This window comes from Carlito syrichta, unplaced genomic scaffold (genome assembly GCF_000164805.1).
Source record: "Carlito syrichta isolate Samal-C Ts95f unplaced genomic scaffold, Tarsius_syrichta-2.0.1 Scaffold304318, whole genome shotgun sequence".
NCBI lineage: Eukaryota > Metazoa > Chordata > Mammalia > Primates > Tarsiidae > Carlito > Carlito syrichta.
Genome location: NW_007248414.1, coordinates 547,074 through 566,653, shown reverse-complemented (window position 1 = coordinate 566,653; position 19,580 = coordinate 547,074). Strand labels below are relative to the sequence as shown.

The 19,580-nt window shown below is 50.8% G+C and overlaps 1 protein-coding gene across 1 annotated transcript in view; it reads left to right on the top strand.

Moving 5' to 3' along the window:
* Positions 1–19,580, top strand: part of SLC6A11 (solute carrier family 6 member 11) — a 118,979-nt gene that overhangs the window by 14,651 nt on the left and 84,748 nt on the right. Inside the window, exon 4 of the mRNA XM_021713166.1 lies at positions 11,280–11,412. Coding sequence (XP_021568841.1) covers positions 11,280–11,412 — 133 coding nt within the window. The remainder of the gene's footprint in view (positions 1–11,279; positions 11,413–19,580) is intronic.

The following is a 19,580-nucleotide window of genomic DNA, read 5'->3' as shown; positions in this document are numbered from 1 at the left end:
CTTTCTTTGTCTGCAAAATGTAATTGTTATTGTAGTGCTGCGGGGCCATAGTAACTGGGCTTAATAAGTACTGTAGTTGTGAACCACTATAACTATTATTATTTGAGTCTCTGTCTCATTCTGTCGCACGGGCTGGAAGGCAGTGGCATGCTTATGGCTGCTGTATCCTTGACCTACTGGGCTCAAGAAATCCTTCCACCTCAGCTTTCCAGGTAGCCAGAACCACAGGCGCATACCACCATGCCGGGCTAACTGTTTGATTTACTGTAGAGATGAGGTCTCGCCAAGTTGCTAGGCTGATCTTGAACCCCTGGGCTTAGGCAACCCTCTTCCCTCTGCCTCCCAAAGTGCTGGGATTACAGGTGTGAGCCGCTGTGCCCAGCTGTGATCTATTATTATTATGTGTTCTTGATCACCAGGCTCAATGCTTTTGTATAGAAAATTGTCCAGGATGGTATTTCTATTTTTACATTGGAGATCTTACAGTCTACAGTGGGATCAGCAATTTACTGAACTGGAGGGATTTTATCTGAAGTTCCTTTTATGTGCTGATGGGTACAGTAGGGGAAGGGAAGTCACATCTAGTTGCTAAGCACCTCTTGTGTACCCTGGCCATGCACATGGCCCTCTAAGCCTATTATTTAACTTAATCCACCCACCTGGGGGAGAAATGATGCAGTATCGCCCTCTGGGCCCCCATCTCACACAGAGGATTCTGAGGCTGTGAGAGGCCAAGAGACTTGTCCTGTGGGCCAGCCCCGAGACGGCCTTAGATCTGGCCTCTCTGATCCCCGCCTGCATCTCTCCACATTCTATGCTTCCGTCCTGTCTGAAGTGCAGTCGGCTGCCTGCTTTCTCCCAGGTCCGGCATCTGGCTGGTGTGTACCTCCTCTCTGCAGGCCTCTGGACCTGGGCCCTTGAAGGGATAGAGAGTACATTTGACGGGAACAGAAAAGAAGAGAGGGAGGAAGAAACACGAGGAACAGCTTCGCAGAAGACTTTAGTGTCTAGCAAAAACTTAACAAAGTGACCAGTCAAGTTCTGACATCCCTGGGTTTCAAGAAGTTCCTCTAGGAAAGGACTTGAGCCTTATTTTGAAAAGAACACCACGCTGAGCCTTATGTCTAGTATGAGGACAGTCCTGACTGTTGTGAGCTGTGATGGCGAGACATTAGTTGATGTTGGCCTCTGGTGTATGGCCCCCAGCCGGGGCACAGGGCATTCATGAAGGAGTAGCGTAGTTCAGGGTCAAGAATAGAATGACTCGACCAGATTATTTCGAGTAAAGGCACAAGAGAGTACAGAAGACTCTCCAGACTCACACCGGCTTCGCGCTCTTCCCACTGAGGGGGGCAGACAGAAGACATCCGGGCGTGGGAGAAGCCCCAGAGCTGGGGGAGCCTGACTTTTCACTTGCTAGTGGGGACCTTGGGCAAGTGATGCAGAGCCTCGGTTTCTTTGTCAGTACAACAGGTATAACCACTCAGCACTTCAAGGTGCAGTGGTTATTAAGTGAGCTGTGGACAGTGTGACGTGGCTGGTCAGCGTTTGCCCCTCTCGGTCCATCCACTGCCACCCCACACCCCTCCCACGCTCACTTTCATCGTAGAGCTGACATGGAGGAGGTGACATTCCGAAAACAGTGGTGACTGCCTGAGGTCTCCTGAGCTGAGAGCAGACCACTTCTCCCCCCGGAAGCTTCCTTGGCTAGGGCCGTTCCCGATGCACCATGCCTTTCCTGGTCACCATTTATCCGCGGCAAACAGTGGTTCTTTGCCAGGCTTAACATGAGCTGCCTCACAGGCGCTGGGGCAAAGGCGGGCCGATACTGCCCGAGCTCATGGTTGCTCTTGAATGCAGAGTTGCTTGACCTTGGGTGCCTGCAGGGGCAGGCATGGCCTAGGCAGCTCTTTAGGGCTGCCTGGGTCCTGTGGAGAAGGAGGAAGGGATATGAGGGCCCCAGGACCCCAGCTTTGGGAGCAGCAAGGCCCTTTCTGCCACGTGGGGTCTGTGTTCGGCAAGTGAGAATGGGCTGTTATTCTGTGGTGGGTCCCCCAGGGTCAGGCAGCCCGTCTCTCTGCCTCCTGCTTTTCCCTTGTGTGCGGTACTCCTGATCTGCAGGACCTCTGTTTGCTTCTCGCCATGAGGCACAAGGTTGGGGCCTTTCCCTGTTCCCGGGCTCCCTCTCCTCACTCCCTCTTCCTGCCCCGGGTCTCACCCTACAGCGTGGAGGGGCAGAGCAGGCACTGAACTTGGGTTCAGGATGCAGGTTCAAGGGCAGACTCAGGTCTGGTTTTGTGGACATGGGCCAAGACAGCTATCTGCGTGGAGCCTGAGTTCCTCTGAACAATGGGTGTAAGACGAGATAACATACACAGAGGTGACCAGCAGCCTGTTCCAAAGTGTGTGTTCTGCACAGTGTCAGGCAGGATGGCTTAGACAAGCAGAAGCATGGGGGGAGGGCACTTCATTCCTAACAATGTTTAAGCACGTTTATTGAGGGTCGTGTACATGCCATCACATGTACCCCTGAAAAGTACAGATTCACTGAGTGCAAGACCATCACAATACAGGGTTAGGATGTCTGTGTCCCCAGATAAGATCTCTTGTGCCCATTCGCAGTCTATCTCCGTTCCCACCTCCAGGCAACCTTCTTGTGTCTGTGGATTTGCCGAGCCTCGGCATTGCATGCAAGTGGAATCATACAACCTGAAGTGTTTTGCAATCAGCTTCTTTCGTGTAGCCCAACATTTTCAAGGTTCATCCCTGAATCAGTACTTCTTTCCTTTTTGTAGTGAAATAAAGTTCTGTTGTGTAGATATACCACATTTTGTTTATCCATTCATTTCATTTGTTTATCCATTCATGGACATTTGGGGTGTTTCTGCTTCGGGCTATTGTGAATAATGCTTCTATGAACATATGTGTCTAAGTTTTTGTTTGAACATATGTTTTCTATTCTCTTGGGCATATACCCAGGAGTGGAATTGCTGGAGTTTGTGTTTAACTTTTTAAGAAAGTGCCACACTATTTTGCTAAGTGACTGAATGATTTTACCTTCCCACCAGCAATATCTGAGGGTTCTATTTCTCCACCCCCCCAGCATTTGTGATTGTCTTTTTGACTATAGCTATCCTAGTGGGTGTGAAGTGGAATCTCAATGTGGCTTTAATTTGCATTTCAGTGAAGAACACTTTCTAAATAAAATTGAGAAACATTGGGTTAGATAAAGTTATACAAATGTTTCTATTTCAGGACTTCTCAGAGACTTTAGTATTCTAATAAGCATTGAGCATGTCTAAGGGAGTCTAGGGTGTGCAGTGTTTTCTCAAATGAGGTCCCAGTGTGACCCGGGAACTCAGGGCGTCTTGAAGGATTAGTGTTCTTTGGGAAGCATCAGCCTAGGACAGGAATCAGCAAAAGACTGGCCAAATTCCAGCTGCTGCCTGTATTTTGTAAATAAAGTTTTATTGGAAGAAAGCCACGCCCATTCATTTACAAATGGCCAGTGGCTGTTTCACACTGCTAGAATAGAGTTGAATAGTTGGGACAAAGACTGTATGCCTTAAGAAGCCTGAACTATTTACTGTCTGGGCCTTTACAGAAAAGGCTTGCTGAGCTCCAGCCTAGGAGGGCCTGGTGAACAAGGAGAGGCTCACTTAGTGTAGATGGCAGGAGGAGCTGGCCCTGGGATTCCAGGTGGTGGGGTCAAGGAAACCCCCCTGAGCTTTGTATGATCTGAGCTGGTGTTTGAAGGATGAGTAGGGTATCGATCACTTGGGAGAATTGGGAAGGACATTCCCAGCCGATGGAATAGTGGGCCTGAGTGCTGGAGTGTAAGGAAGTGCAGGGTGTCTGGGCACTGGGGTGTGGCTGAGGAGCAGGATTTTTGCAGGGACAGAGGTAGCTGGAGAGGCAGCTCCAGACCTCTCAGGCCAGTGTAGGCCCCTGATTGTCCTCCCTAGTCTGGGAGTCCTGACTCCACTGACACTCGGAATTATAGAGGAGTGCTCCATCTTCCTGTGTCGGGGTACTTCGGAACACTGCCTCTGAAGATGAACGGATGTGGCTTCAGGTTCTGCCTCTGCCTTCCTGGACGCATCATCTTCCTAAGGCACAGTTTCTCCATCTGTAAAATGAAAATCACAGCTGCCCTCACCTCAGAAGATGCTGGAAAGGTTAGATGCAGTTTTGCATGTGGCATGCTTGGCTCTGGTGAGCAGGTCCCTGGTGATGTCTGTACACCCCTAGATGGTACGCTCCCTGAGGGCGGAACAGCCTGCTTGTCCGTCACCACTGTGGTGCTGGCAGGAGTGAATGTGCCACGCAGGGGAGGGGCCTCGCTCTGAGTCCCCAGCTTGGTTCAGGAGCTTCTGCTGTGGACTCTGCAGGAGTACCCTCGTGTGTGGAGAGTCGGGGGGACTACGGAAGTGGCCAGAGAAGTGAGAACAGACTCCCCAAGGTGGCCACGCTCCCCCAGAGCAAGCAGGGAAAGCGCATTTGTTTTGGTGATGGGCCTTTTTTTGTTTGTGTGTTTGTTGCTTTGGGAGACCGGCAGGCTATTTATAGCTCAGCCCTTTGGTGCCAGCTTTTAGGGCGGTCTCCGCGGCCCTGGCAGCACTTTCCTCCATGGCAGGTTAAAGAAAGGTGATCTGTTTGCGGGCTCCGTGCGGGGCATGCAGATGTGGCCCCCCCCCCCAAGGCTGGGCTATGAGCCTTTCCCATATGGCCCCTCCCAGCTGGAGCGGGAAGGTTCTGCTGTGTGGCCCCCTCACCCCCCTCCGTGGTCAGACCAGCCCTTGAATGGGGGATCCACCAACTACAGGTAGGAGGCTGTTTCTTTCTCTCCAGTCTCTGCGAGAGAGAACCGATTTGAGATCTCAGCCACTGTCCTTAGACCGTCAGGAAGCCCTGAGCAGGAAGTTCCCTGCCTTCCTCTCATCGCTTTCTGGTGTGGCAGTGGGGTGTCTCAGCATCAGAGAGAGAGATTTGGGCAACCCCTTCGGGTCCCCTCCCACTGTGGGAGCTTTTCTGTCCTCTCAGTAAATCCTGCTAAAAACACAAACAAACAAACAAAAACAAACAAAAAGAGAGAGATTTGAGTTTTAAATCTCAATTTGGGCATGTTGTTTTACCTCCCTGGACCTCTGTTTTCTCATCCACAAAATGGGTATAATAACGCCACAGCAGCACTCATGTTGCTGTGAGGACTGAACAAGGTGAACTGGGATCGTCTCAGGTGGCATCTGCCTCTGCCGCAGTCCTTGCCACTGCCAGCTGCCCCTGTGCCTTCCTTCCTCCAGGACTCGTAATTAGGAAGGATGCAGTTTGCTCTGAGATCCACCTCTTGGTTTCCCGGCTCCTTCCCTCCTCTGTGCAGAAAGGGCGTGTCCGCCTGTGGACTCTACCTGCCACCGTCCCGAGGTCTCTGCCCCTTTCCTCCTCTCTTCTCCCCCATCTCTCTGTATCTGAAGCCTCTTCTGGCCTCCTGGCTCTTTCCAGTGTATCATCCCAGTCACATCAACCCGAAAACAAAGCAAATGGAGATCAGACAGCCCCTGAGCTTCGTGGCGCCATAAGCCATTGCTGCCTCTCCCTCACCACCAGCTCAGGCCTCCCCTCCCGTCTGTTTCCCACCCAGTCTGCTACCCACGCAGTCTACACTGCTGAGTCCACCGAGCAGTATCTCTCCTGGCCTCACCCACCCTTTGGTCCCAAATCCCACAAGCACTGCCCTCTCTCTCCAGGCTGCCCTCCTGCGTTTGCAGATAGCCTGTGTGTTCCCTACAGACGCCCTCCCCATTGCCTGTGGGGGTACCCTCCTCCTGTTGCTCCCCGCCTTTCTGCCCATACCTTCTCTGCCTTCTTCGAGGGGTCTACCTTCCTCTCTCTGCCTTGAGATGCCGAGGTTCCAGAGGCTCAGCCACAGATGTCTCTTCCCTTTCTCCGGCTCTCCCAGGATGCCTCGAGGGCCAACAGCTCCGGTCTGAATCTCCTCTCTGCTTGTCTCTTCTGAGCTTGTTTCTGAAGACCCTGTAGCCTCTGGGCGTTACAGTCAGCTGGATTGCCTGCCAGCACCTCAAAACCACCTTGTCTAAGAGGATGATCGGCCACCACCCCTTCCTCTGCCCCAGTGGACACTTCGTTCCTGCTCAGCTGATGACATGCCCCCATCCATCTGTGTGTCCAAGCCATGAACCTGGTCAGCCCAGGCCCCACTCCTCCCTGTTGCCCGCTGCCCAGGCAGTCGCCCGGTGCCTCTGCTGCTCTCAAACCTCCTGTTCCTCCCCAGCACTGTTCCCTTCCCTGTATACTGCCAGGGCCGAGGCAGTGTTCTCTGCACCGGGTACCCACCCCCTGCCACCCTTGCCCTCCGTTCTCCTCACTGCAGCCAAAGAGTTCCCTGAAGCGTACATTTCAGGGGATCTTACTATTTGTGCCCCTCCTGGGCTCCCACCCTCCTCAGAAGGCAGCCCCAGCCCCTCAGCAGGGCTCACAGCCTGGATCTGTTCCCCATGTTGCCTCATCCTCACCTCCTCTCACCTGATGTACCCCACCCTTCCTGACCTTGCCAAACATTCCCTGCAGTGCCCTGGTCTTGGCCCTTGGGGGCCTTTCTGCCCCCAAACACCCCCCTTCTTCTTTGCTAGCTCTCCTCCTACTCTTCAGGACTTCCGTCCCACCCTCTACTCCAACTTTGATACTGGCCCCGGTCCCCTGCGGGGTCCCTTGCTGTGCTCAGGAACTTCCCCAGCCCTTCTCTGCCACCACCCTCTCCACCCTCCACTATCTGTTTCCTCGTCCCTCTTTCCTGTTAGACCATGAGTGCTTTAAGGACCCCGGGCTTAGCTCGGTGTCTGGCATGCTAGTGGCGCGCTTATAAGTCTTACATGAGTAGATTCATACATGTGTGAATGCCTTGTGCCATACACTCCTCTTACCTGGTACACAGAGCTATCCTACCTGGTAGCAGAGTTCTGGGGTGTGCATTTACTGTAGCTCTAATTTGTAAAGAAGGAGGGAAAGTGGTGGGTGATGTGAAGGCTATGGAGGAATGCAGGAGCTAGCATGGAGGCTGAAAGCGGAGGCCCTGCAGCCAGGCTCCCTGGGCTCAGATCCAAGCTCTGTCGCTGGCTCATGATATGAGTTTGGGCAGGTCCCCTAACCTCTCTGCACTTCAATTCCCCATCTCTGAAATGGTGACAATAATTGTGCCCTCCTCAAGGTCACGGGGAGGGTTAGCTGCATTCTTGCTTGAAAAGCCATGAAAGGTAGGAATCATTATTCCCATTTTACAGATGAGGAAGGTGAGACTCAGAGCGGTGATGTCGCTTCCCCGAGGTGGAGCAGCTGGCAAGGAGCAGGGCTGGGGTTGGAGCCCAGCCCGTCTCGGTGTGCGCCAAGGGTTAGAGATGCGCTTACCTCTGAGCTCTGAGATTTCAGCCTCTGGATGGAAATCTCCAGAAATATTCTAGTATGGCCTGGAAAAGGTGCTTCATGAGGGTTCTGCCGTAGGGCCTGGCACGTAGTGGGTGCTCGATAAACACAACTCGTATAAGGTGTCCCTCTGAAGAACCCTGTCTAGTCCTCAGCATTTCCTGCTCCCTGAACAATTTCAGGAGGTCTGTGCCCGGCTCCTTTTTGGCCAGGGTGTTGGCAGCAAACTCTTCTTTATTCAGACCTTTCTTCTGTCTCAGCACTTCGTGGGGGAGGGTCATTAAGAAAGCTTTTTCCCAGGAAGAGCTGTGCCTTCTCCAAGTCTCCGGAGTTGAGTGCCCCAGCCCCCATACTCTCAAAGGCTGCCCTTGTGGGTTTCAAAACAACTCTGCAGTCCTGCAGGCTGAGAACCTGGCCCCTGAGCCCCCTTTGCTTTGGATGCCACAAGTCTGTCCCTAGTTAAAGTCAGCATTGGTAGAACCTAAGGACAATAGTTTGAGGATGTTTTCAAATAGTGTCTGGTGGAACAAAAGAGCAATTCATCCTCTGTGGCTTTTAGTAATCTGTTTCCCATTCTGGGAATTAGATTGTTCAATTAAGCGAGAGGGCGCCGGAGCAGGCTGCATGACTCAAAAGTTTGCAGCTTCCAAAGTGTGGAGGAGAGGGGAGCTGAGCCAGCTTGTGCCTGGTGGGCCTGCCCCTCTGCCTCCCTCTGGCTCTGTGCGGGCTCAGCATTCTGTTTCCTGGTTCAGAAAACAACTCCATCAACAAGAAGGCATGTGCATGTCTGTGTGCGCGTGGACCCCACTCATGAGGGACTGTGTGTGTTTTCTCAGTGGCATGCTCAGCTGGTATGGAAGACACCCAGGTTGTTTCCATCTGCCTTGGCCTGATTCCTCCTAGCTTCAGGTTGTCCCTTGTAGTTCACTGACTGAGAGGTGTTGGGGGTGCCTTCTGGTGGCTGTAAGGTAGTAAGCATATGTCAGCCACAAGTTTCTTAATCTGGGGGCAGGAGAGTTGATGGACACCTGGAATTCCTGTAGAATTTTGGGAGCAAGTATATTTCTCTGGGGAGAAAATCCATCCCTTCAGGCTAGTATGTGTGTATTTATTCAATACATACATACATACATACTAGCCAGGTGTGGCATGTGCCTGTGGTAACTTCTCAAAGGATCCATGACTTTCTCCCCAAGTCCCCTCCAAAAAAAAGGGGCTAAAAAGTATTCAGATAGCATTTGTAGGTTATTTCTCCATTATCAGGAAACTCTACTTCTGTGATGCTCATTGCTTACGGTGTATAAGAACTTCTTAGAGACGTGGTAAAATGCAGCTCCCTGGAAGCTGCTTTGCAAAGACTAGGGCTCAGGGGTCAGGGGCTCAGAAATGTTTGTATTTCTGGCAAGTGCCCAAGGACTATACTCTGGGACATGCTTAGTTATAATAATAGATTCTGACCAGGCATGGTGGCTCATGCCTATAATCCGCAATTTGGAAGGCAGAGGAGAGAAGATTGCCTGAGCCCAGAGGTTCAAAACCAGCCTGGAAATCTGGTGAGACCTTGTCTCTACAATAAATACATGTGTACATACATACTAGCCAGGTGTGGTGGCATGTGCCTGTGGTTCCAGCTACTTGGAAGGCTAGGGCAGAAGGATCACCTGAGTCCAACAGGTCAAGGCTATGGTGGCCATGAGTGTGCCTGCACACTCCAGCCTGGATGACAGAGTGAGACTCCAACTCAAATACTACTACTACTACTACTACTACTACTACTACTACTACTACTAGATTCTTGTAAAGGTCTCATTCAATAAAGCCTGTAGTTTTAAAATGTATCAAAGCCAGAGACTGCAAAGACATAAGAAACAGATAAAGAAGCAGTTGCTATCATGACAGCTGCCTTCTTTCCTTCTCAAATAACTTGAACTTTTTTTGGTCCAACTTATCCTAGTAGAGAGCAAGGGCCATATGATGCGTACCTTTCTGTCCTAGGATATAATATGCCTGGTGCATAGTAGGTGCTCAGTAAATGTGTGTTTAAGAAGGTGTTCCCGGCCGGGCTCAGTGGCTCAGCCTGTAATCCCTGAACTTTGGGAGGCTGCGGCGAGTGGATTGCCTGAGCCCACTAGTTCGAAACCAACCCGGGCAACTTGGCGAAACCTCATCTCTACAATAAATAAAAAATTAGCCAGGCGCAGTAGTATGTGCCTGTAGTTCTGGTTACTTGGAAGGCTGAGGTGGAAGGATAGCTAGAGCCCAGCAGGTTGACACTGGAGTAGCCGTCAGTGTGCCACTATACTCCAGCCTGGGCAACGGAGTGAGACTCTAATTCAAAAAAAAAAAAAAATGTTCCCACTAGGTGCTCAGTAAATGTGTGTCTAAGAAGATTGTTCCCACTTCTCCTGGCTATGGGTTTGAGAGCTGGTGTCCTTTGGAGTAAATCCACAGCCGCACACAGTCTGATTTTGTTTGGGGGCCTCCCTGATTTCTCCGACTGAGACTGGGCTTGGAAGGAACCTGTAGGCTAGTGCTAATTGGAGTCATTGAGTAACAAATGCAGAATCAGACCCTGACTGGATTCCCAGGGAGACAGACACTGAGGGTGGCTTTCATGCTTGGTGGGATGGGAGCTCCTTTCTCAAAGGATGTTACCACAGCTCTGAGGCAACTGGCATGGTCTGGTTGGGGGTGGTTTGGCAGCTGGAATGGGCTTCGTGGAGCAAGTTTGGAGGGGATTTGTATTGGTGCCGTGGTGCTGCACAATATGGAACATGGTGAGTTTGACTTTAAAGAAACACAAGCCCCAAGCATGGGCTCTGGGAGTCAGGCCTGTGTCAACGCTAAAGAATTGGTGGGTTCTGAGGGAAGGCCGAGGCTGGAGGCATTAGCTCAGCACACCTGGGCCCTCTCCTTCCTGTGGCCTGGGCCCCTGGGACGCCCTTACAATTTGGCGTGATAATCAAGCCTCCCTATGATGCCTCCTCTGTTTCCCTTTCCTGATGTTTCCTTCTGATCCTTGTGCCCCGGCTTGCTGTTCCCAAAGCATACCATGTTCTGCTCTATATTTGCCCATGCTGTTCCCTCCACCTGAAACAATCTTCACTCCCTTCTTCTGGCTAAATTCTACTAATCCGTCAAAATTTGGTTCACATATCCTTTCTTGCACAAAGCTCTCCCTCACCCCCAGTAACAGTCAGGATAGATTGGGTTATGCCGCAGTAACAAACAATGTCCCCCAAAGATCTCAGTAGCTTAAAGTAACAAAAATATATTTCTCTGACACAGGGTGGCAGAAGGGCTCACGTAGTCCTCAGGAACTCGGACTTCTCATGGCTCTGTCTTGACACATGCTTTCCTAATGACAGCAGAGATAGGGAGAAGAGAAAATGGAGAAGTACGCCACCTGACTCTGGAAACTTTCATCTGAAGCTACATGCCATTGTTGGTCAAACAACAACTAAATCGGGTCCTTTGTCCCCCACCCCCCTGAGTTCAGCAGGCAGAGATGTATAGTCTCCCACAGGGAGGGACAGATGGGGATTACGGGTGCCAGTGTGGCCTCCTGGAATCCCAGGAGGTAGGGCTAGGTGCATCCTCTGTCTCAGCCCTTCCTGCACTGTTATCCCTCGTCTGCTGGCTGACTTGTCTTTCCCCCGAGAGAGTGAATTTATGCAGGCAGAGGTCTGGGTGTTATTGCTCTCAGAGTCCCAGGATTTGGCTCAGAGGAGACACTTGGCCGTTGGTGGGGGTGAGTGAATGAGTCATCAGACAAGCTTTGCTGAAGGTGGGCCGCAGTGGGCTGTCCCAGCCCCAGTGACTCTCTCCCCACCCTTCTGTAGGCGCCGGGTCCTGGCCATCTCCGATGGGATCGAGCACATTGGGAGCCTCCGCTGGGAGCTGGCCTTGTGTCTCCTGGCAGCCTGGACCATCTGTTACTTCTGTATCTGGAAGGGGACCAAGTCTACAGGAAAGGTAAGAGATCGATCATCAAGCAACTTGCCGTGCACAGGAGAGGGCATGCATTGTACTTGCACAAGCTCAAAGGGAACCCAGAGAGCAATGGGGATTTATGCTGTAAAGGCCAGCATTTAAGATGGGAGGTAGAAAGAGCACTGGACCTGGAGTCCACTCAGGAGCCCAGAGTTAGCTCTACCCAGCTCCATCACTTCTTTGCTGCTTACCTTAGGACCACTTAGTTCTACATTTTGAGCCTCAGTCTGTGCTTCTGTGAGATAATAAAGGCTTGCCCTGTCTGTCTTGTTGAGAGTCACACAAGGTAAGGGGGGCTAAAGTGCTTTGAAAACGGATAGATGCTGAATTCCTGCGATGATTTCTTTGTTCTTGTCATGTATGAGGGCAGTGGAGGCTGGCTGCCTCCCCTCACAGACTCAAAGATCTTAGGTCTATGTTTCTCCCTCCCCTGGAGTCTGTGGTGGGAATAGCAGTCGCTTCAATCTTGCTGTACCTGTGGCCTCCAGGGTCACCGCCTAGTTAGGGGAAAGAGGAAAGGGAGAGGGTGGCTGGCTTGAAACTCCCTTGGCCTGGGAGTTACACGTGGCTCTTCCACTCCCAGGCCGTTGACCAGATTCACCTACTGCAAGGGAGGCTGGGAAGCAGAGGGGATCACAGAGACTCCTGGCGAGTGAGCTCAGACTCTGTGCCACAAGGTTATAGACATGTGGCTCGTGGCTGAGTCCAGCCCACTTATGTGTTTGCCTTTAAAAGTGGGGAGTACCACAGTGTAGAAATCAGGAGATATCATGTGCAAAAAAGAAATCTGACCTTGGCATCCCTTGGACAGTAAGATTTGGCAACCTGGACTTGCACGTGGTGGAACTGAGCAGCAGCCACCTCCTTCCCAGGAGAGGGTCTCTGGTTACCTACAGTCTTCACCATTCCCTATCGCCCCTGGACCTGTGGCTGAGTGTCAGTGCCTGTGGTTTTCTTGTTTTGTTGTTGTTGTTTTCTCTCTCTCTCTCTCTCTCATGAAAAAGAGGAAAACAAAGCATTTCTTATGCCTGGGTCACCCTGGTCACATCACTCCTTGCCTGCCTGCCTGCCTCTTGTAGGCAGTTTTTTTAAATTCTGTTCTCAGTTCTTGACTGGGGCAGAGTCTGGAGATAAACAGGAAACAGGAACTTGGCAACATCAGACCCTCTCGCAAAAGATAGTCCCCTTAGCTCCCACAGTGGTGGCAAGATGGAGAAGAAGATGCTAGAATGTTTGCAGTGGGCACATCTGCAGGAGAGAAGTAAGGAGAGCACAGAAGAGAAATTAAGGAGCACTGTGCTATGGGCCGTAAGGGCGCTGAGTTGTCTTAATAAAGGAGTAGAGACTCAGGTCCCTTTAGCCAAGGGGGCTGTGCTGATCTTAACTTTCTCCAGGCTGTATCTTAAAGACAATAGGACTTTTCTCTTTCTGAATATGAGATTGTTGCATTCTTGATCGACATCTTGAAATGGCACGCACACGGTTCCCTGTCCCCTCCTCACTGTCTCTTCTGGCTAACGAGGAGGAGAATGACCAGAGGGGCTAAGAACCAGGATTCACACCCCAGGTCTGTCACTCTCTAGCCGTGACCCTGGGCACATCACTCGACTTCTCTGAGCCTCGATTTCCTCCTCTGTGAAACGTGATTGTTAAGTGAGCTTGCCGTGTGTGGCAGTTGTGAGGAAAAAATGTAAGGATGGACTGCCAGTGCTTGACAGACCATCCTAACTGTAACTAATTATAAATGCTGCATAAGTGGGGATCTTTAAAAGTCTTGTTTTGAAGATAAAACCATTCATTCAAGAAGTAGTTTTGACTTTGGGAGGCTGAAGTGGGTGGATTGCTTAAGCCCAGGAGTTCGAGACCAGCACGGGCAGCATAGCGAGACCTCATCTCTATTTAAGAAAAAAAAAGTTAGCTGGGTATGGTGGCACACACCTGTAGTCCCAGCTACTTAGGATGCTGAGGTGGAAGAATCACCTAAGCCCAGGACGTCAAGGCTGCAGTGAGCCATGATCATCATGCTCATACCACCACACTCCAGCCTGGGTTTCAGAGTGAGACCCTGACTCAAAAAAAAAAAAAAAAAAAAGAAAGTCATTTTGTCTCTCTCTTATATACCTAGCATTATCTGATGGGTATCTGTGCTTCGTGAACCATGCAGAGAAGAGAGGTGGTGTCGTGGTTGGTATTATTATTACTTCCATTACGGTTGCCACCTCTTGGGAATTGACTCAGAGGCCTGAGTGGGGTAGTGATCATGTGTGGCTGCAGGGAGGGCTGCTCGTGTGAGGTTTTGTGCATGTGTGTGCTTGGGCCATCCAGGTCCATGTGTGGCCTTGAGCTCTTGGGCCCAGCACATGGACTACGGCAGTTTGGTTCCCTTCAGCCCTCAGGAGGAAACTCCCACAGTGGGACCCTTGCGGCTGACTGGGTGACAGATCCCTAGTGGCAGAGCATTCTCTGCAAGAACTGGTTTCAAGGAAGGCAGACAGCTGTGATCTTAGAGATTTAGGAAGAGGCTTATGGGGAAGGAAAGGGAGTAAGTGCTTATCCGTTGCCTTCCAGTTACGTGGACCTTTGCTGGCGCGTCAGATCCTCACAGTGGGGGTAGCTACCGCCCCTGTTTTATCAATGGAGAACCTGATGCTAAGAGAGGGTGGGCAGCCTGGCTGTGGTCATGTGGTGGCTCTGTGCCCAGACCTGCTTCCTCCTTGCCTTTCCTTGGACCCTTGATGAGGATGTAGAACACCTGTGGTATCTCAGGTGATGTCCTTTCACACATCCTCCCTGGGCCCCGTTTTCTCATCCCCGGGAGAGGTGGTAGTGACAGCAGTAGTAATAATAATTATCAGTAGTGACGGTCAATACTGACTGAGTGCTCCACACGCCTGTTGCATTCAGGCCTTGGAGAGCCCCTTGAGATGGGGGCTGTTACTATCTCCATTTTACAGACGAGAAAACTGAGGCTTGGCAGGATCAAATAACCTGCTCGAGGACCTTCCAGCAGGAAGCAGAAGGCTGGGATTAACTCCAAGTGTGAGTGACCACACAGCTGGTGTTGTGGATGGGTGTACTGTCATGCCTGCTGTCTGTGATGTGGGGACAATGATGATTTTCTCAGAGGCTGGTTATGCGGAAGTTATCAACGATACACCCTAGCACGTGGGAAGTGCTGCGGCTCTGTCTACACGGTGCTTTAAAGGGGAATGCTGACATCTACGTGCTGAGGTTCCATGGGTCACATCTGACAGTATAAAGAAAGCAGACATCCCCAGATCATCAGGTGAACTTTTTAGTGGGGCATCTGGCACTTTTGTTCCTCCTGATGACTTGCTTCACTTTGGAGACAAGCCCAGCACCCAGAGGTATTTTGGGGTTCTGTACAAAAACAGCTAAAAATAAAAGAACAGGTTACCTGAGACTTCCTGCATGGGCAGAGATCGCCCCTGCCCCTTGTCTGCGGGACCCTGGCCAGAGCCATCTTCATGAGGCTGTTCAAGGAAGAAGTAACCCATCTCCTTGTTGTCGTCCAGGCAGCAACTGAGTCAGTGTTTCCTCTTCATCTCCACCTTGGGGCTCCAGCCTGCTTCCCACACTCAGGCCTCTGCAGAAATTCATGCTAATAGTTAATGTTTATCGATTCAAGAGAAACCTCCTGGTCCCCTCCTATCTCTGAGGTAAAAACTCTACCCTCAACTTCCACTCATTTCATTGAGCATTTCTCCTGCTCTGGGAGGCATCTGTTAGAGGCCTGGCCTTTGAGAAGGCGGTTCTCTATATGGAAATTTGGGATTGGAGCATAATTAAGTCGATCCCAGCTGATTTGGGAGGAGTCCCAGCAGCATTGGAACTAGCACCCCCCCCCCCCCCCCCGCGCGTGCACAGGAATGACTTCCATGTGTGTTCTTTACCATACCCTCTTGGTCCTGTCATCACGTGCCTCACAATCTTCTGATATCACAGAGGGGCCAACCCTCAGGGTCGCCCAGGGATCAGAAGAGCAACTGTACTCTCAGAAGAAGCTACTCTGAACAAGAGAGATACTTCCTAGGTCCCAGCATCAGTAGATCACGGGGTATCTGCCACATAACTATTGCTTAGTGGACATTTGTGGAATGACTGTGTCCCATCTGTGCCTTGGGCTCCCTGGGAGGTGCTGGGGATACTACAGAGAGGACAGTGGACAGTCTTGTTCCCACAGAGCATGCAGCCTGCTAGGGTAGAGCCCAGACAAACAGGTGGTTGAAACTCAGAGCATCCATACTGGTATTTAATGGTATGACAACTCGGGGACTCTGACGGCTGAGAATTGACTCAAAACATTAGAACATGGTATGTCAGAGTTGGAAGGCATCTTGGTTTTACAGCCCATCTCCTATTTTCCAAATATGGCAGTAAAAGCCCCGAGAGGTTGCAAGGTCTGCCCAAGGCTCCCCTGCCTGGAAGGAGAGCTTAGATTCAAACTTGGGTCTGTCTGCCTTCCCTAGGCCTGGTCTTCATATGTCCTATACCTTCAGCTGAGAGTTCATGGGCAGGTTCAACACAACCACATTGATCATGGTTCTGAGCACACGGTAGGTGCTCATTAAGCAGTGTATTTCCCTTCCTCAGTAAAATAGCTGCAGTTCTAGTTCTGCATAGTTCTCCTTCTCTCTAGGCACTATTGGAAATTCCAGAAATCTCCCATGACTAAAAAAATTGTATATTAAGTCCTGAGAAAGCACAGGACTTTAAAACACTTGTTTTCTTCAGGAAGAAACCTCAGACTGTCTGTAACTTCCAGATGAGAAACGATTTCCCTCTGGATATTTGGAATGAGGATAATTAAAATCAAGTGACCAGGATACCGAGACAGCTTTGTGAATTTCCTAAGTCCTTGTTTTATGCATCAGCCAAAACCATCTTGCCCATCCCTGCCGCCAGCTCCTTCTCCTGGCCTCATAGGCATGAAACCCCTAAGTCATTTTGGACACCCCTTATCCAGTTATTGACCAAGTCTATTTCTGTGAAAACAAAGCAAAACACCCAAAACATCCTGACTTTTCCATTTTCGTTGTCCTGCCATCTACCCACCCACACATTCAGCAAACACTGAGCTTTCAGAAGCTCCCTAGTACCTCCAGAGGAAAAACTGTTCTTAGAATTTCCATTTATACAGATATTGCTGACATGCAACACAATACAACTGAAATGCTTTGAAACACTAACCCATGAAACAGTAATTTTGCATAAATTCAAATTTCTGTTCTCTTTTATCATACTATAGCTTGTTGCTGCAATGCTATGGTTTTGTGATATTTTCCTAGCGTCTTTATGCATATTTGTTGAAGCCAGAAAACAAAACCTTTTTTATTATATGTCCTTCTCTTGTGGTTTTGCTAGGCCTCAATTGAATGTAGGGGTTGGCTTTAGGGCCAAATTTGGCCTGCTGCCTGTTTTTGTAAATAAAGTTTTATTGGAACACAGCCACATCCATTAATTTATGTATTATCTATGACTGCTTTTGTGCTGTGGCAAAGGCAGAGTTGAGTAATTGTGACAGAGACCATGTGGCCCACAAAGCCTAGTTTATTCATGAGCTGGCCCTTTATAGAAAGAGCTTGTGGACCAATAGTCTAATCTATTAAACTCATTGACACAAACTGTTTCCCACTGAATAAGAAGCCAGTATGTAAATTGCCATCATACACTCCTAAGTTCACAATAGTGCAGCTTCTTGGTTCAGCCCTCTGAACCCGAAAAGCAGCATGATGGTTTTGGGGGGAGAGCTCTTCTGAAGGATCCCTAAAATCAAAATCTTGCTGAGAGTGGTGGCTCATGCCTGTAATCCCAGCACTTTGGGAGGCCAAGGCGAGAGGATTGCTTGAGCCCAGGAGTTTGAGACCAGACTATACATCTATTTTTATATACTTAATATGGTATATACATACGTGTGTGTGTGTGTGTGTGTGTGTGTGTATCTCACCCCAGCCTTTCAGCCACCCATGGGATATCTCTTGTATACAAACGCTAGGGCTGTTGCTCACCTCCTCATTCGTCCTTTCATTCTTCCAGTCAGTGTTTCTTGTGTGCCTACTGTATGCCAGAAACTAGCCTGGGGTTTCTTTTCAGTGGTGAGTGAACTGGATCATGGGGGCTCAAAGTCCAATGAGGGAGGCAGAAAATAAAGAAATATGGTGCGTGGGGGAAGAATGGGGTGGTGAGAAAGCAGTATGAGGGCAGGTGACCTCCTCAAGAGGTCAGGAACGCTCTGTCTACAATGGGGAGGATGAGATGGAGGGCCGGCGCGCACATGTGTGACGTCTCCAGTGGGAAGGCCTGAAGAGGTGACACAGAGTCGACGATGGAGAGAGAGTAAGGGGCGTGCGGTAAAGAGGAAATGGCAGGGTCAGGCCTTGCTGGGGCGTTTATTCCAGTGCAGTGGAGAACCATGAAAAGTGTGTCAGCAGGGGCCGCACAGGCTGATTCTCACCCTTTCAAGCTGGCTGTGGCTACTTGTCACAAACGGACTGGTGGGGGTAGAGGGACAGTGGGCAGCCCTGTTAGCCGGGGACCAGGGGGGAAGTGGCTGTAGAATGAAGAAAGATGAGACCAGAGACACCCTTGAGGGTGGTGCCCTTGCTCTGCAGGGCCTGATGCCATAGAGAGTTTTGAGACCTTGCTGTCCTTTGCCTTTTGAGCAGAGTTAACTGGCCCAGCCTCTGGCCTGGACTCTCTGCCCTCTGCAGACAGCTGTCCCCACCCACCAGACAGTCAGAGTGTCCCCTGTCACTGCCCCACACCTCCTCCCAGCTGGCTCCCATTCCTTGCTCTCCCCACTGCCCGGTTCCTCCTTCTGTCCTCCTCTGGGTGGATGATTTATGGATTTTTCCCCCTCGTTTCCTGGTCTCCAAGAGCAGTGGCTGGGAGGGGAGAGCACTGCAGAAACAATTCTGGTCCCTTCCCCGCCTCCTCCTATTGCCACTTTAAAGGAAGCTGCAGGATTAGCTGGGATTTTAAGAAGAATCATGCCTTTTCACTGCTTTAGGCCTCTGTTTTTATTCTTTTCAAAGCTCCAGAACACCAAGGCAATGAAAAAAATAAACCCCACACACACAGACAGACAGACACACTCACAGAAACAGCTGCAAAGAGCCTTGAATTGCTTTTATTTTTCTTTCCCTCCCTTCATTCACCAACAAGTAGGGGAATTGGAGGTGGCACAGGACTCTTAAGCAGACCATGTCGTCTGGAGGACGGTCATGGCAAAGCCAATGCCCGAGTGGCGCCTGCTTGCATCCAGGCCCAGTTCCAAGGCCTTAACCCATTCAGTGCTCACAGCAATCCCCTGAGAAAGGTGCAGTGAGTATCCCCATTCCACAGATGAGAAGATAAAGGTGCCTGGGGCTTAAGTTGTAGGATCATGGAGGTGGGGTGTTGTCCGAGTACCTAGGAGTCAGGGAGGCCCTGGGAATAGCCCTTGGCTGATGGGCAGGGGCGGTGGTTTGCAAGAGAGGACACCTGCTGCGGGGGCTGTGGGAGGCTCCTCCCCACCCCCACCGCCACCAAGGTGAGCTGGAGCGCCAGCAGGAAAAGCCACCAGGAGCCCCACACAGAAACATATTCTTCAGGGGCACCCTATAAAGTGTCTAATGGGCTCAATGAGGCATAAAGCAGGAGTGAAGGGGGCAGGGGAAATAAAGGGAGAGGAGTGTGAAAGAGCAGAGAACGGGCCCAGGAAGGGAACTGGGCAGCCCTGTCTCCCGGCCCTCAAGTGGCCTTTGTTGCAGCCTGAGGCAGCAGAGAGCGGCCTTGGTGGCAGGACTCTCCCAGCGGCCGGGCGATGTCTGCATTCAGAGAGGAAACTAGAGCGTTCATGAGATGCATGCAGAGCGCCCGGGTGCTCGCTCAGGAGATCCCCTGGCCTGGGCCCCCCGACCCGGAGGACAGGGAGGCCACCGTGGCCTTGTGGGCACTTCTCACACCACTGTGACTGGGGAGAGCGGGAGATGGTGACACTAAGTCAAAAGAGTTCAGCATCCTGATTCAGCCTTTTCTCTGGCCTTGAATGACAGGGCTTCACCTTTAGCAGGAACCCTGGCAGCAAGGAAGCTTGGAAAGGAGGGAGGTTTTGCGACTCAGTAATACCGTCTTTATTATAGCACAAA